The sequence below is a fragment of the Cyprinus carpio genome, chromosome B6, assembly GCF_018340385.1.
Source record: "Cyprinus carpio isolate SPL01 chromosome B6, ASM1834038v1, whole genome shotgun sequence".
Classification (NCBI taxonomy): domain Eukaryota; kingdom Metazoa; phylum Chordata; class Actinopteri; order Cypriniformes; family Cyprinidae; genus Cyprinus; species Cyprinus carpio.
The window spans coordinates 22,373,133-22,388,367 of NC_056602.1; the positions used below are offsets into that span (position 1 = coordinate 22,373,133).

A 15,235-nucleotide genomic window follows, 5' to 3' on the forward strand; every position below is an offset into this window, starting at 1 on the left:
AAGCTTCAGCTTCAATGCTACAATAGAAGCATCAGTGCAATGCAATAAAGCCAAACACCTGCACTCACAGAATCAATGATACTTCATGTTTTTTTTTTTTTTTCAAGTATTACTCCGCCATCATACAGCACTGAATATTTTGATCAATATCTTTCATTTCTGATGGCGGTTCAGACATTGGCAAACCATATTTTTGAAAATGGGTGACAGCAGTTAATCAATATGTTAGATTTAAACAGCTGCTGTTGATTATATTGATGATTCTGATATATTAAGGATAGAGATCATAAACAATACTGTACCATGAGAGAAGCTGGAGCCAGGGCCAGTGGTCACACTGAATCGAGTGGTGGCCACTCTGAGCGTGGTCACGTTCTTCTGGGGCTGAAAGAGGATGATGTGGATCTTTGGAGCGAAGAGGCAACCCAGCACTACTGAACCGCTCAGACTCACAGAGATGCACATGGTAGTGGTCTGTACCTGAGTGAGTACACACAAAAAAAGTGATTACACCACCTTTACATTTACACAGTGATACTACCTGACTGATTCATATTCATCATAGATGTTAACATGGGATTTAATTTATTTTTCCATTGAACTCCAAATTCCAAAGTGTTGCCAAAGCCTATGCGGCTGAAAATGTATCTTAAAAGGATAAATCCATGTGCAATTCAGGTGTGTGTGCCGTGTATGAGCAATCTCATGCATACTAATACAGGTATTAGAGACATGCATCACCAAATAACGTTTTGAAGAGAGAGGGGGTGAATAAACAGGAACTGTTTCTAAGATTTTCAATGTTTTGGCTGAGATGTTGGTTTGTATTGTTGTACATTTAATTTGGCAGATGCTTTTATCCAAATCGAAGTGCATTCAAGCTATAATTTTTTTTTTTCATTATGTGTATTGGGTTTCAAACCCATGGCCTTGCCATTGCTATGCTCTTTGAGTTGGGCAACAGGAGGATTTTCATTATACAAAAGTTTCCTGAACAGCTAGCTACTGCTTGTTTTGATCTGAACTGGATCACAAAACATTATGGTTAACAACATAATGGGTCACAGATTGGAGAAACTTCAATAAGACCTTGTTAAATAATTGCAATACATGGTTCAGTTGTGATGAATCAAGAGTTTTCCTCTCAATGCCAAATGAACAGAGTTGCTTATTCTTTTTTTTTCGTACAATAGATTTGAAAGTGTTTCTGTGAAAGTAGCAATGCGCCAGGATAAACCAAAGTGCTTTTAAATAATGCATCATTCAGAGGGAAGCTTTGCTTGGAAAGGTCTTATATGCTTTCCCAGCAACCCTTGCTCTTGTCTTCATAAACATGCAATTTTCATATAAAATATCACATTGAATGTTCTTTAACAAAATATCAGATTGAAAGACTTGTACTGTATCTGGAGCGACTCTGGTAACTACACAAACAAACACAGACAAGAACCTTATTGCATATGGAAATCTAGTTCAGGAACAGGAATAATTAATTTGATATATTATTTTAATATTTTTCTATTCTATTATTCATTCTCTCTCTCTCTCTCTCTCTCTCTCCACACACACACACACACACACACACACACACACACACACACACACACACACACACACACACACACACACACACACACACACACACACACACACACACACACAACACACACACACACACACACACACACACCACACACACACACACACACACACACACACACACACACACACACACACACACACACACACACACACACACACACACACACACACACACACACACACACACACACACACACACACACACACACACACACACACACACACAGTTTATTTGGGGGCAGCTGTGGCCTAACGGTTAGAGATTTGGACTTGTAACCAGAAGGTTGCACGTTTGAGTCCCGGTGCTGGCAGGAGTTGTAGGTGGGTGGGGAGTTAATGAACAGCGCTCTCTTCCACCCTCAATACCCATGGCTGAAGTGCCCTTGAGCAAGGTACTGAACCCCCAGTTGCTCCCCGGGCGCTGGATATAGCTGCCCACTGCTCCGGGTGTGTGTTCACTTCTCACTGCTGTGTGTGTGCACTTGGATGGGTTAAATGCAGAGCACCAATTTCGAGTATGGGTTACCATACTTGACAAATGTCACGACTTTCACTTTCTAGGATTTTGAGTCCAAAATTATTTTGCATTGGCACCACTATTTTATTTTGGTTCCACATATTTGTTGTAAGTCTGATTCTGAAGATTTATGATACTAATCTTACAAGCAGAGTGTGCTTTTTCATCTGTATATTGTAGTTTATAGGTGAGAATCAAAAATGATAGAAGTAAAATGATATTTAAGTTTAATGAGGCTGTAGAATGTGTGTGGGAGTGTGGCAAGGTCACGGTCTCTAAGGCACACCTTGCTTCCTGAGCACAGGCCCCAGCTGGGAATCATCCTCCCATGCTCTAACACATCACCTCACACTCTCACACACACATTTATAAAACACAGAAACCCTGAACAGAGAATGACATCCTGTCCAATCAAAACGCAAGGATATTCCTTTTTCTTTCCCAATGTATTTTTGTCTCTTTATGCCTGTATTCTTTCTTGTCTTGATAGATGATATAAAACTTCCTACAGCCATTAACATCGCCGGATCACGTTTCTGTCCTTCTTTTTGCTTACTAGAGCATCCAAATACAATATACAGTGGCTGTCTTACCAGCAGTGATAAATTACAAATAAACAAATATAAATAAATATAAATAATTAATACATACATATATATTATACTTTTCTATATATATATATATGAATATACACATATATAGCACTGTAATGCTTTGATTCATGATTTTCACTAAAGTACAATTTTAACCAACTAAATATTATTAATAATATTAGATAATAATTAGAACTAAAAATAAATCTTAAGATATTTTTTCATTTGATTTCTATGTAATGAATGCGCCAAAGGACTGTAAAACTGTAAAAATGTGCTTTAAGAGTGTAAAGATGTTAATTTAATAGTTCCTGTCCTGAGGCACTTGAGTGAAGGATACTCAGACCAGTTGAATAGCATGTTTTCATAGGCTAGTCATTTGCTGGGATGAAATATCCCCATTTTTTTTGTTCTACATTGAACAGCTTTTGAGCCACATGAAATGTGAGCTTCTCCTTTCATCAGTGCAAAAGACAGGTGATAAAAGAGATTTCTCTATCTGCCATCTGAATTGGTAACAAAAAAAAAAAAAAAGAAAAGAAAAGAAAAAAAAATCAATCAGGCAAACTCTCAGACTCTTGCTCTCAGGGAAATTGTATATATGCTAAAAATAAAGGATAAAGTCAGTGTCGGAAAGTGATTAAGGGTTATAAGAGAAGCTCATTATCTAAATGATGAAAATTATTCCATGCTGTCATTGTGTGTGCAGTGTGATTTGAAACAGCCCCTCTGATATCTATTCCCAGAGGAAAGCCAGTAATATCCCCCCGGCACAAGATTTACTTCTCAAAGAAATCACATTGTTATACAGAACATTCAAGCAAAGCATACATTATCAACACTGAGGGAGACTAGCAGAGCCAAAACTCCACTATGCTGAGCAAATTGACATTTTCAGGGAAACTGTTAAATTATATTTTGGTCCTCACATAGATTAAATCAAAATCATTGTTTTGGACATGCTGGTCTTATTGTGCAATAATATGTATACACACATGGTAAGAGGTTTAAGGCTCAATTTCTTTCTTTCTTTCTTTCTTTTTTTTTTAATTTGATAATTATTTATTATTACATTAAATTACATTCATTATGGAAGTAGTTTACTAATGACATTTCATTTTGATTCTAACACGAAACACTGATTTAGTGTTTATTATTTTAATAGAAGTTGTCAAGCTATTGGGTGTTGTTGGTGAGGTATTGCTGCAACCATGCATTGTACCGTTCATATTTACTTACCCTATAGTCACTGGCAGTAACATAGAAGATTGGCTGGAAAGCCAGCCAGATTATGCACGTGGTATACATGGTGAAGCCGATGAACTTGGCTTCATTGAAGTTCTCTGGGCACTTTCGAGTCTTAAAGGCGTAAAAGGTACAGAGGATGATGAGGACACAGTTGTAGGTTAAAGACATCAGCATGCTAGAGTCCTTGCTGTTGCACTTCAATGTCACCACGTCTCTTCTTTCAGGACTGACCTCCTTTCTCACCCCAGGAGCCTCAACCAGAAGCCAGACCACCACTACCAGGAGCTGACAGGAAATAAGAGCAGCACAGATAGCCACCTGTGAAGCTGGACTGATAAACCTAGGCCTTTGAGCTCCATCTTTAACACCATTGAAAATCCGAGCGATGCGATTGGTCTTGGTCAGCAATGCGGAGTAGCAAACAGCAAAGGAAGTTCCCAGGCCAAGTCGCCGTAACGTGCACACTACAGCAGAAGGTTTGCTAATGTAGATGAAGGTCATGAAATAGCAAAGTAGGACACCTATGAGAAGAATATAGGAGAGCTCACGTCCACTAGCTTTCACCACCGGTGTCTCATTGTTCTTTAAGAAGAGGCCAATGACAAAGAGTGTGCAGAGCATGCCAAGGCAAGCAATGGTGACCGGCCCAATAGCCCAAGCATCCTCCCAATGAATGTACTCCTCGGGTAAATTGTAACACCCCGTGAGATTGTCCAAAGGCCACTGTCCGAAGCTACAATCCGCACAGGTGAATTCATCCAGAAGGTATTGGTAGGGCTGGCAGGGGATGCAAATCCAACAGCAGACATCACCGGGCTGCATGCTCTTTATTTCATTTTTCCTACATGGGTCGCTGCACTGGGATGTGGGCACCACTTGGCTTTCCCAAGGAATTAGGCTTGTGTTCAGAGTTAAATCCTGAGCCCAGTATCCCACTTTCCTATATACGTATTCGTTATTCTCTTTGTGATAATGGAAGATGTTGTAGCGGCCCAGACTGTCTCCATAAACATCAAAGTGAACACTGTTCTCGGTATCAGCTGGGCGAAATGGAGCTGTGGACATAAAGCACAAGTGATAAACATAATTTATTTACATTCTTGGCAACACATGAATAGATATTTTACAGCAGCAAAGTGTTTTTCTTTGTAAGCACAAAATGTACATCCCAGAAAAACCTTCTTATGTAAGTCCACCATACTTTCTTCAGCGTCCTACACATTTCTCATTAGGTTTGTAGATGCACTGGACTCAGGTGCGAATGGTACATTTACATAATTGAGGTCAAGAGGTTGATACATTGCCTGGTTTCTATGATGTAATTTGGCATTCTTGGAAGAACATCATGTAAAAAAAGCAGTCAGATGGCGAAAAGATTTAGAAATAGATAAAGAATAGCTATAGGAACCTGACAGATTCCCATTAGTTCCCTAATACGAGAAATTGACCACTCAGCACAGACATTTAATATACATCCATGCTTGTACTTGTTTAAATCGTTTAGAAGTTAGCATGGGGCTAATGAGGCTAATGCGTGTGATAAAACACTTAATCTGTATGCAGGTCATATGTTGTATTCATGCATTAGTGTAATCTATTTTACAGCAGCAGTTTTCCCCTGAGGAAAGCTTAGATCCATTTATCTTTCAAATTGATTTCTTTGACTTTTTTTTTCATTTATTAAGATATACTGCTCAATCGCTTTGAGATTTAAACTACTGGATGAGTGCAAATATTAACATTATTCCATGGGGTGCATGTGAATCGATATCCCAGGATTCAAGATTATTGAAAACTGCATATAGGAGACATCCATAAATATCAATATAATCTTAAAATGTTCAAATACCAGGGCTTTTTTATTTACAGGTATATCTTTACATATACAGTATATATATACACACACACACACACACACACACACACACACACACACACATACATATATATAAATATATATATATATATACACACACACACTGTTTATTATGATGTTATGATGTTTACTAGATCTGTTCACTGTTTCACTATGGAAGATTTAGCTACGTAACATTACATTTTAGTCCATTCTTTGCAGTAGTATAGTATTGCTTTTCCTCATTTCACATCATGAACCATTTTCCATAGAAAATTCTATGGAATTGGAATGGCACAAAGGTGAATAAATAATAACAGAATATGAAAAATAAAAAATGTAAAGATAAAACTGACCGTCAAATTTTGTCTTCAGGATGTAGTCTTTGTACAGCTTTTTTCCATTGACTGGTTTCATGGCACTGCAGAGTTTGGTGGTGTTTGAGCACACTGCTTGCCTCATGTTGTGAAGGGCATGGGCCATAGCAAAGACAGCATTCACCACAAACATGATCTTGGACTCCTGCTCAAATTTGCCATCCCGGAGAGAATGCTTCCCACAATTAATGTCATGCAGGCTGCACTGAAAGCGATTTTCCCAGAACTCTCTGAACCAGGGGTTCCGTGTGTTGTTGTAAGGATTGAGGCTTGTGAAGTATGTTGCAAATTCAGGGATCAGATAAGATGCAAGCTCAATGGTAAAAGCTCCATCCGCCACATTTTCACTCCCTCTCACCACACTCTCCTGCGCCCCCCAACCATCACTGGCCACCCAGATGAAGGACACGTTCATCCGCTTTGCTGCAACCAGGAGCTCTCTTGCGTCTTCACTTCTGGTGAAAAGGATTACTACTTTAGCGTTGGATTTCTGCAACAGAGATCTGATTATTCCTTCGTAACTGTAGGGGTCCATGGAGCGACTGACCTTGGCGGATGTAGCGATGCAGATTTGCAAGGCCCGGGCCTCTTGCTGAAAGGCGTCAATACCCGTCTCGCCGTAATCGCCCTCTGAGGCGACTGTGGAGACGTAAGTCCAGTTAAAATAGCGCAGGATCTCAGCTATAGCTTTAGCTTGGTAGAAGTCAGGAGGTACAGTCCGGGCAAAGTAATCATAACGGGATTTGTCACTCAGTTTCGCACTGGTGGAGGCATAACTGATCTGAGGAATCTGGAAAAGACGCAGGAGATTGGCCACCTGCAAAAAGACAAATGAAAAACTGTGATGAAAAACTACTGAAGTGTGTAAATGGTCACACTATTTCACTGTGATTCACGGGTGTTGGCTGTCAGTACAATTCTCATAAACTGTGTGATTAAATTTATTTTAGACCCTACAAACCCAGGGTGTCTTCATTTTCAGCACAGTACCCAAATAAATGTATATTCATTCATATACACTTTCAGCAAGGATGCATTAAAATGACAAAACTTTTAAGCAGTGCAACTGTTCTCAACATTGATAAAAATATATATTTATTCCTATACTTCCCTTTCAGCAAGGATGCATAAAAATGACAAAACTTTTAAGCAGTGCAACTGTTCTCAACATTGATAAAAATATATATTTATTCCTATACTTCCCTTTCAGCAAGGATGCATTAAAATTACAAAACTTTTAAGCAGTGCAACTTGTTTTCTACATTTTTTGAAGCCCTAATCAGCATATTAGAATTAAATGATGAAGGATAATGTGACACTTAAGATGGGAGTAATGGCTGTGAAAAATACAGTTTTGCCATCAAAGGAATAAATTATATTTCAAAATAAATAAATTAATTAATAATATATCACAATATTTCTGTGTTACTATATGTTGGATGTAAAAAATGCAGCCTTGTTGAGAAATTCTGAAAATGTTTAAATAATTGCACTGACCCCAAACTTTTGAAGCACACACAAACACAGGTATAAACACATTTATAATGTAATACTTTGTTGTTCAAATGACTATAAATTGCAGGAAAAACTCTTATTCAGATTATTGTTATTTAGATATATATACACTAAAATTTAACAATATAAAATTAAACATACAAACAAATATGCAAGTCTCTAATCCTATGAAGCCATTTTTTATCTTTCGGTGTTGTCGTAATTAATGTATTATGCATGTAACAGAATGTACGATTATCTGGTATAATTTAAAGAAAAAAAGCCGTTTCACATATCAAAAATAAATAAATAATAATAATAAAACTGTAGTTCTGTAGTACAGTAGGTCTGGCATATAGGTCTAAGCACGATAATGTAATTCCTCTGATAACACAAATTAGGGCAGTTATCACCAGACACTTAGCATTCTGCAGCAATTAGTCTCACCCTTCTCACTTGTCTGATCTCTGAGAACCCTAATGGCAACACTTCACATTTCTGTTTTCACAGTGAAATAAGAGCAGTCCCAAGGAAATGACCCTAGTAAACTTTTCTATATCTACAGTTATTAAACTTGCCATATTGATGGTTTATTTGTAAATATACATGTACTAAAACTGTATGAAAAATCTATGAGAGAGTTCATTGAGTAGCTAGGTGCTGAAGGACACTTAAGCACTAGATGTATATAATATTGCACAGTCAGTCACTTCACTCAGCAACCTGAGACACTTCTGCCAGTTGTATGTGAGAGTTTTGATCATATGATATGCAATGGAGTCTGACTGGTCTGTGCCTCAGGCAGGTACTCAGAAGCCTAAGGGAAAGTCAGCATGAAGACACCAGCAGCAGAAAAGAAAGCTCTTCCAGATTTCTTTGTTATGTATATCAACACTGCATAACATGTAATTGTCATCTGACTTAGAGTTTAACATATTCAACATCACCTAAACTTCCAAATCCAGAACACCATGAATATGCAAAGTCTCATGCACAAAAGAAAAGGTTTCATAAAAAAGAGAAATACAAAGAGATTATTTTCCGTGTGCTATCCCAATTAAAACGTTTTTATTTTAATGCAGTACTTCCCAAGTTTAGTAATCCTAACAAATCTCCTAAGTCACTATAGCTGTGTGCAAAGTGCATGGTGGAATAAAGATCAGGCAAATAAAGAGATTACCGGCCAATGTTTGTAAGCAAAAATGGAATAAAGCCAGGAGATATTAAACACCAAGGCCACAACCTGCTCTTCACATCCTCCAGACTAAGGCTTTCTCCTTCAAACAAAAGGCAACAAATTATTAATGTACCTGCCTTACCTCAAGTACTTTCACTTAAACAGCCATTTAGAAATACTACATGTCTGTTTTGAGGGTAGTAGACCTTCCATCGCACACTGCCCTACTTATGTAAGTGCTGTACCTCAAGAATGCATACAAGAGCAGTTTTTATGCTATTCTGTGGTTACTAATGCATGGCGTCAATATTAATGTCACTTTTGACTATGTGTCACAGCTTGGGCAAAAATTGCTACTATCTACTAAAAAGCTTGTGCTGGTCATTATTGCAAAATAATTCAAGTTACGTTTATTTCTTTAGCTCTTCATACAATACAGATTGTATTGTAAGCAGCTTGACAGTAATAAACAGAAAAACATAGATTTTGGAAACACTATTTAGGAGACAGTTCAAATTCTGAGTTAAAGCAGCTCTAAAAAGACAACAGTGTCAGTATTTAGTTCAAGTCAGTTCAGTGTGGGTTCAGTTTCGATCAATAACAAAGTAAAGTTCATCATTTTTGAAACAAGTTCAATTCAGCTATAAAGCAGCTCCACAGAAGACAATAGTGTCACTATACAGCTTAATTCAGTTCTAGCTTTGTACTCATCCAATTGTGTCAGTGCAGTCATATCACTAATATTATTAAATATACTGTACTACAACAGGGTGACCTGTTGCACTTAAATTTAAACAACTGCCCAACAAATAAATGCAATTTTAGAATATTACCTGTAAATTGAAAGCTAAGATTGTGTAATGTACAATTGGCCTAGCAATAAGACAAACATTGCAAAAAATTATAACAATATTGATAGTTAAAGGGATAGTAATAAAATACATATGTTTGGAATAACATGAGAGTAACAGAATTTTCATTTTTGGATGAAATATCCCTTTGAAATATCCTCTGAAGTAGTTTTACAAGAGATTGGACTGCCACATACTGTATGAAGTTGATTATTTTAGAAAATATCAGATTGTTGAATGCTGTGATTGGCAAATCATAATTAAGTATTCTGTGTAGTAAAAATTAATAAATCGAATTAACATTAGATCAGATGCATTTTAATAATGATAGGTGAAACCAGAATTATGAAATGCTACAGATATTTTTGATATAGCCTTTATCATAAAACACTGTCTCTGTTATGCACGGATTCAGTCATCTCATATATGGGAATTTCCAGCGGCGTTTTTACAGTTCTCCGAGAGACGCAATATAAAAAGTTCAGCATACATTTTTCATATCTGTTGCTATAGAAACGAGTCAGGTTTAAAAAATAATAGGTGCCTTTGAAAAGCAGAGGTTAATGTTGTTACTTTGTTTCCCCAGAGTTTCCCTACCTCAGCCTTTCTGATGGTTCAATGTCATATAACATCAGCTTAAACAAAAACCCTCCTTCTGTAACAAGACCAGACTGTCTGTTTTTAAACATATTAGAAGGCAGCTGCCAGATTTGCTTTCTGCTTTACTCTTCCTTTATGTCCTCTCTATTCACACACCCTTACTTTGATGACACTGCTGTATCTGAGAAAGAAACAAGCAAGGTGAAATCAACAACATATTTATTTAATATTGAATTTACATGGATAAAACATAGCAATATAACGTGTATCTAAAGACTTTATGGGTGTTTCAGAAATATACAGTAACTGGAGACTATCAGTAATTATCTAAATTATAGTCTATCCTCTAATCACCTCTTAATTATAGTCCATTTTCTAATTTGCTCTTAGATTAGATTTAATAGCAGTCTTGTATTCATTAGGCAGCTTTGTACTACAGTAGCTTCAAATTCACTGCCATCAGTCTAAAGTGCATGCAGGTGCTCATGGATATTTATTTATTATGCCCAGGATGTTTAATGCAAATGTTGTTCCTGTCTGATGAAATTTCTCTTGCACTACAGCAGAAAGCAGCCAATCATAATGGGATGAGAGATAATTTTCACCAATCAAGAGTTTTAGAATACACTTCCATAAATATATTAAAGGATCCAACATACCCAGTGTTTCTTGAAAAAAGTAGCACTATTGTGACTCACTCATGTCCACAGCACAAATGATGTGGGACAAGTTACACACAATTTTATACCAAGAGTAACCTTAAGTATGATCAAAAGTAACAGTATTGCTTGTGTCAGCAAGAAATGTTAGTGAACGAATGAGATGAAATATATTAAAACAGAAGTCAGTACCCAGATACTGAAAAATCTTCAAAGGTTTCAAAATAATTCAAATTGGTCACAGTTACAGTAGCAGCATAATGTTCTCAACAGGAATTTCAATCATATTTTGAGGAGGATTTCAATCCAACTGATTAGCGCTGATTAGCCGTGGGTCGCTTTTCTATTATACCAAATGGCTTTGTGTGACTTAAACACATTAGATATGGAGCTAATGCCCTTTTTCATAATGTCATGATGCTGAGAGTATGCCTTCAAGACACAGCCTAGGATTTAATTAAGAAAATCACCAGCCACATGGATTTGCAGACGGAAGAGTCAGTTGTTAAGTTGATTAATTATTCTTCAGAAAAGGATGGCTCTTGAACAGCGGGATTTGCTTTTGTGGAAAGAAGTGGACATGTTGTATGTTTCTTATTTAACATACAACATCCAATTATTCCTGTTATGAAATACATTTTCATGTCAATGGCAGCTGAAAATTCAGCTTAGCCATCATAGAAATAAATTACATTTAAAAAATACTATAATAGAAAACAGTTATTTTAAATTGTCATAAAATCTTGCAATCTTACCATCTTTACTGTATTTTTGATCAAATAAATGCAGCCTTGGTACGCACAAAAATCTTCTTTCAAAAACATAATAATCTTAATTATTCAAACTTTTGACTAGTAGTGTAAACATGTTTTATTTATTTATTTATTCATTTTTGCACAAAATTGTTATAGTTGATAATAATTTTACAGTTTTTCTCTTCAACAAAGTTTCTGAATCACTCAAAAACACACACACACACACACATAGATTTTCACACACACACACACACACACACACATATATATATATATATATATATATATATATGAGCATGTAAAATTATGAGCATGATGAGCATGTAAAAACATTCCCATAAAGACATGTTGCAGTCTGACAGTGCCCTTATCTCATGTCTTATTAATTTACACAGCTGCCTATAACACTGGCCTGCTGTCAGATACTCTATCAATAAACCCTCTGCGCTGCCTTCATATTGACTTCATATTTATTTTAAAGGAGAAATGATCCAGAGGCAAAAAAGAGAGGAAAATGGAGAATAGAGACTGATACAGAGATAAAGGGAGAGAGAAAGATTACACTGTAGTAACCTTGTTTGTAAGGCTCTGAGACCTTCTGCTCACACTATCCAAGATGAGCTGGAGATATCGCAGAATATTGCACTGGTCCAATGACTCACAGTCTCTTTAAGGAAATCTGTGATTTTGGCTTCCTCTATAATGCAAGAGACTGAAACATCACAGCAGAGAGAGACTCACACCGAGGGCAAAGCAGCAAAAATAAGAGGTAAAGCAAGAAGAGAAAACATTTTTCCATTGATATCCAGTACTGGTCTGTTTACAGCTTAAGAATGAATTGATCCGAATACTCATTAATACATAGACTATTCATCTATTCTCCCACTCATTTCTCATTCACTGATGCTCTTTTAACTCATGGATGTCACACATTGTGCTTGTGCTATCACACATTCCATTCCATATTTCATATCACACACAGCACTGGCTCCACTGAGCAATTTGTTCCCAAGCACTGAAAGTGTTAGTATGAAATATGTATAAACAGAGTAAAGGGGAAAAACTGAAACACACTTTTGCAGAATGTAAGACAGTAAAGATAAAGATGGACATGAACAATGTACTTCTTTGGACGGTCAAAGTTATCTGTTACACTGCTTTTTGTTGTGAAAAGGGCTATACAAATCTATTTGGTTTATACTTTGAGGGTAAACAAAAGATACAGCTATTACAAAGTCAGTATTTTTCAGATAGCTTTGGTACAGTACATAAACAACATAAAAGCCAACTATTTAATTTAAAATAAAATTTCTTTACACAGCACAAATATGTTTTTAAACATATACATAAATTATAAACTATAGGCCTACATATACAATATACAGCTGCCTTTATTATTCAGTGGATCATCATATTTGTAGATAGATATGTGGCCCCTCAATTTATATGTGCATGAATCTTCTGCTTTCATAAAGATGTCATGCCTTTTCGACATGAAAAACCCATCTGTTTGTCCCTAGAGACTGTCTCATCCTACTTTTAAAACACATCCTCACTACACATCACAAAAACACGCATATTCAAACACAGCCCAAAACTGCAGTCAGGCCTAATAAATAAAACCTCATAACATGCTGAAAAATATATCATTTTATACACGCAGGGAAGAGGGTGAGGAATGTTATATGAGGATTATGATAAATGCAGTGATAATGATGACCAAAATAATATTTATGATAATGCTGCTGTCATCAGTGATAATGATGATGAAGAATGACAGCGTCGGCGCTGGCGATGAGAATATTAGTGACATGGAGAATGTTATGAATGATGGACTAACGCTGCAGTGACATCTCTTGAGCAGCTTTGTCTGCCTCTACATCAGAGGAGGTGGATTCCACATTTGGGATTTTGAAGAGTTCCGTTGCCAGGCAACAGCTGTGAATGTCTTTGGTCAGGTGGAAGTGTGACCCGGTTAGAGAGGAGAGGATCTCTCTAATCTAACCCTGATCCTTCACCCCAGCCTGACAGAGGACTCTCTTGCTCAGGCTTGCTGTCTTTCTGACAGGGGCCTTTGCTTTCATGTGCCCTTTAGGTGGCATCAAAGTCACTAGACACCAGCCAAGGCTCACTCTCACAGTCTCGACAATCATTCAGTACATGAATCACAGATTATTTATTGTAATAGTCTAAATGTGAAATATCACTTTACATTTCCAAACATTCATTTTGACATTAATTGCAATAATCCAGTGAGATTTATCTTTGCACTCAAGTAGTGTGAGAACAGCCAGTGCTCCACACGGAGATCTGATCTCATCATCATCATCCAGTCTGTCTGTCTGGAATGACATAAAGAAACAGAACAAACTGAGACCGACTAAATCCGGAAGAACTGTGGCCATGTGTCAGGGTTCTAAGAAGGAGGACCCAGTTGCAGAGTGAGTAACAATGGTTTATTGACAAAACAGACTGATACAAGAGGGTAGTGAAGAGCACAAATACCACAACTGGAACACAATAAACAGGAACAGCTAGGGAAGGCCACTGGGTCAGCTTCAAGAAACTTGCAGAATACATTGGCAACAGAGGGGGCGGCAAAGACCAGGCAGATGGAGAAGACCACACAAGGCATTATAGAGCAGAGCTCAAACATTAGGTGACAGCCGACTCAGAAGCAGACCAAGAGCCAGGCAGGTAGACCCCGGGCAGGACACACAGGAACAGGTCAGGAACTCTAATACAAGACTAGACACAAAGCTCCACAGAAACACAAAATTAAGGGAAAATATAAACCAATGAACTAATAAAGAGTAAAGTAACAAAATAAGAAATAATCCAATTTAACCAACTTCAAGAATATCAAACAAAACCAAGAATCAAGACTAGAAAAACTAAATTACAAGGTAAAATAAAAGCAAGAACAAACAGATTACCAACCTAAGGAGCAAGACAAGAACATGAAACAACAAGGACTAGACAAAACAAGGGCACAAGACCAACCAGACAGGGAGACACAGGAACATATAAAGCCACATCCACAGACAGCTACAAAGACAGTCACTGAGTCTGATAATTCTACTACGGAACAGCAAACAAAAAAAAGAAAGAAAAAAATTAAAAAAACAAGACTAACAGAGGAACAGGTGAGCACAATTAGACAAACAAGGCTAACAAGAGGGTGACGTAGAAAAATGAAAAAAGGAGGAGGGACTAAGGGAGCACATGGCCGAGACAACAAACAACAAGGCCATGTGCTGACACAAGACATAAACAAGAAACAAGACACAAAACCATGTTATGGCTCCAGTCATTACACTACCCCCCTCCCAATGGACGCCTCCTGGCGTCCACTCTGACTAGACAATAGTTGCAAGAGTAGAAAGTGCAGGTAGCGGGGGGGGGGGGGGGGGGGGGGAAAGTCAGCGTTCAAGCGGTAGCACTGTGGTTGAGCAGACTGTTCAGGAACATCTTCGGAGGTCATGACAGGATCGTATACTAGGGGAT

At 37.4% G+C, this 15,235-nt stretch overlaps 1 protein-coding gene across 2 annotated transcripts in view; it reads right to left on the reverse strand.

The window, feature by feature from the left end:
* The window catches only part of LOC109081483 (metabotropic glutamate receptor 2-like), a 42,802-nt gene that overhangs the window by 1,744 nt on the left and 25,823 nt on the right, over window positions 1-15,235 (reverse strand). For both annotated transcript variants that reach the window (XM_042726316.1, XM_042726315.1), the window contains exons 3-5: window positions 6,172-7,009; window positions 3,952-5,015; window positions 303-480 (exon numbers count right to left, since the gene is read on the reverse strand). In XM_042726316.1, the coding sequence (XP_042582250.1) occupies window positions 303-480; window positions 3,952-5,015; window positions 6,172-7,009 (2,080 nt within the window). The remainder of the gene's footprint in view (window positions 1-302; window positions 481-3,951; window positions 5,016-6,171; window positions 7,010-15,235) is intronic.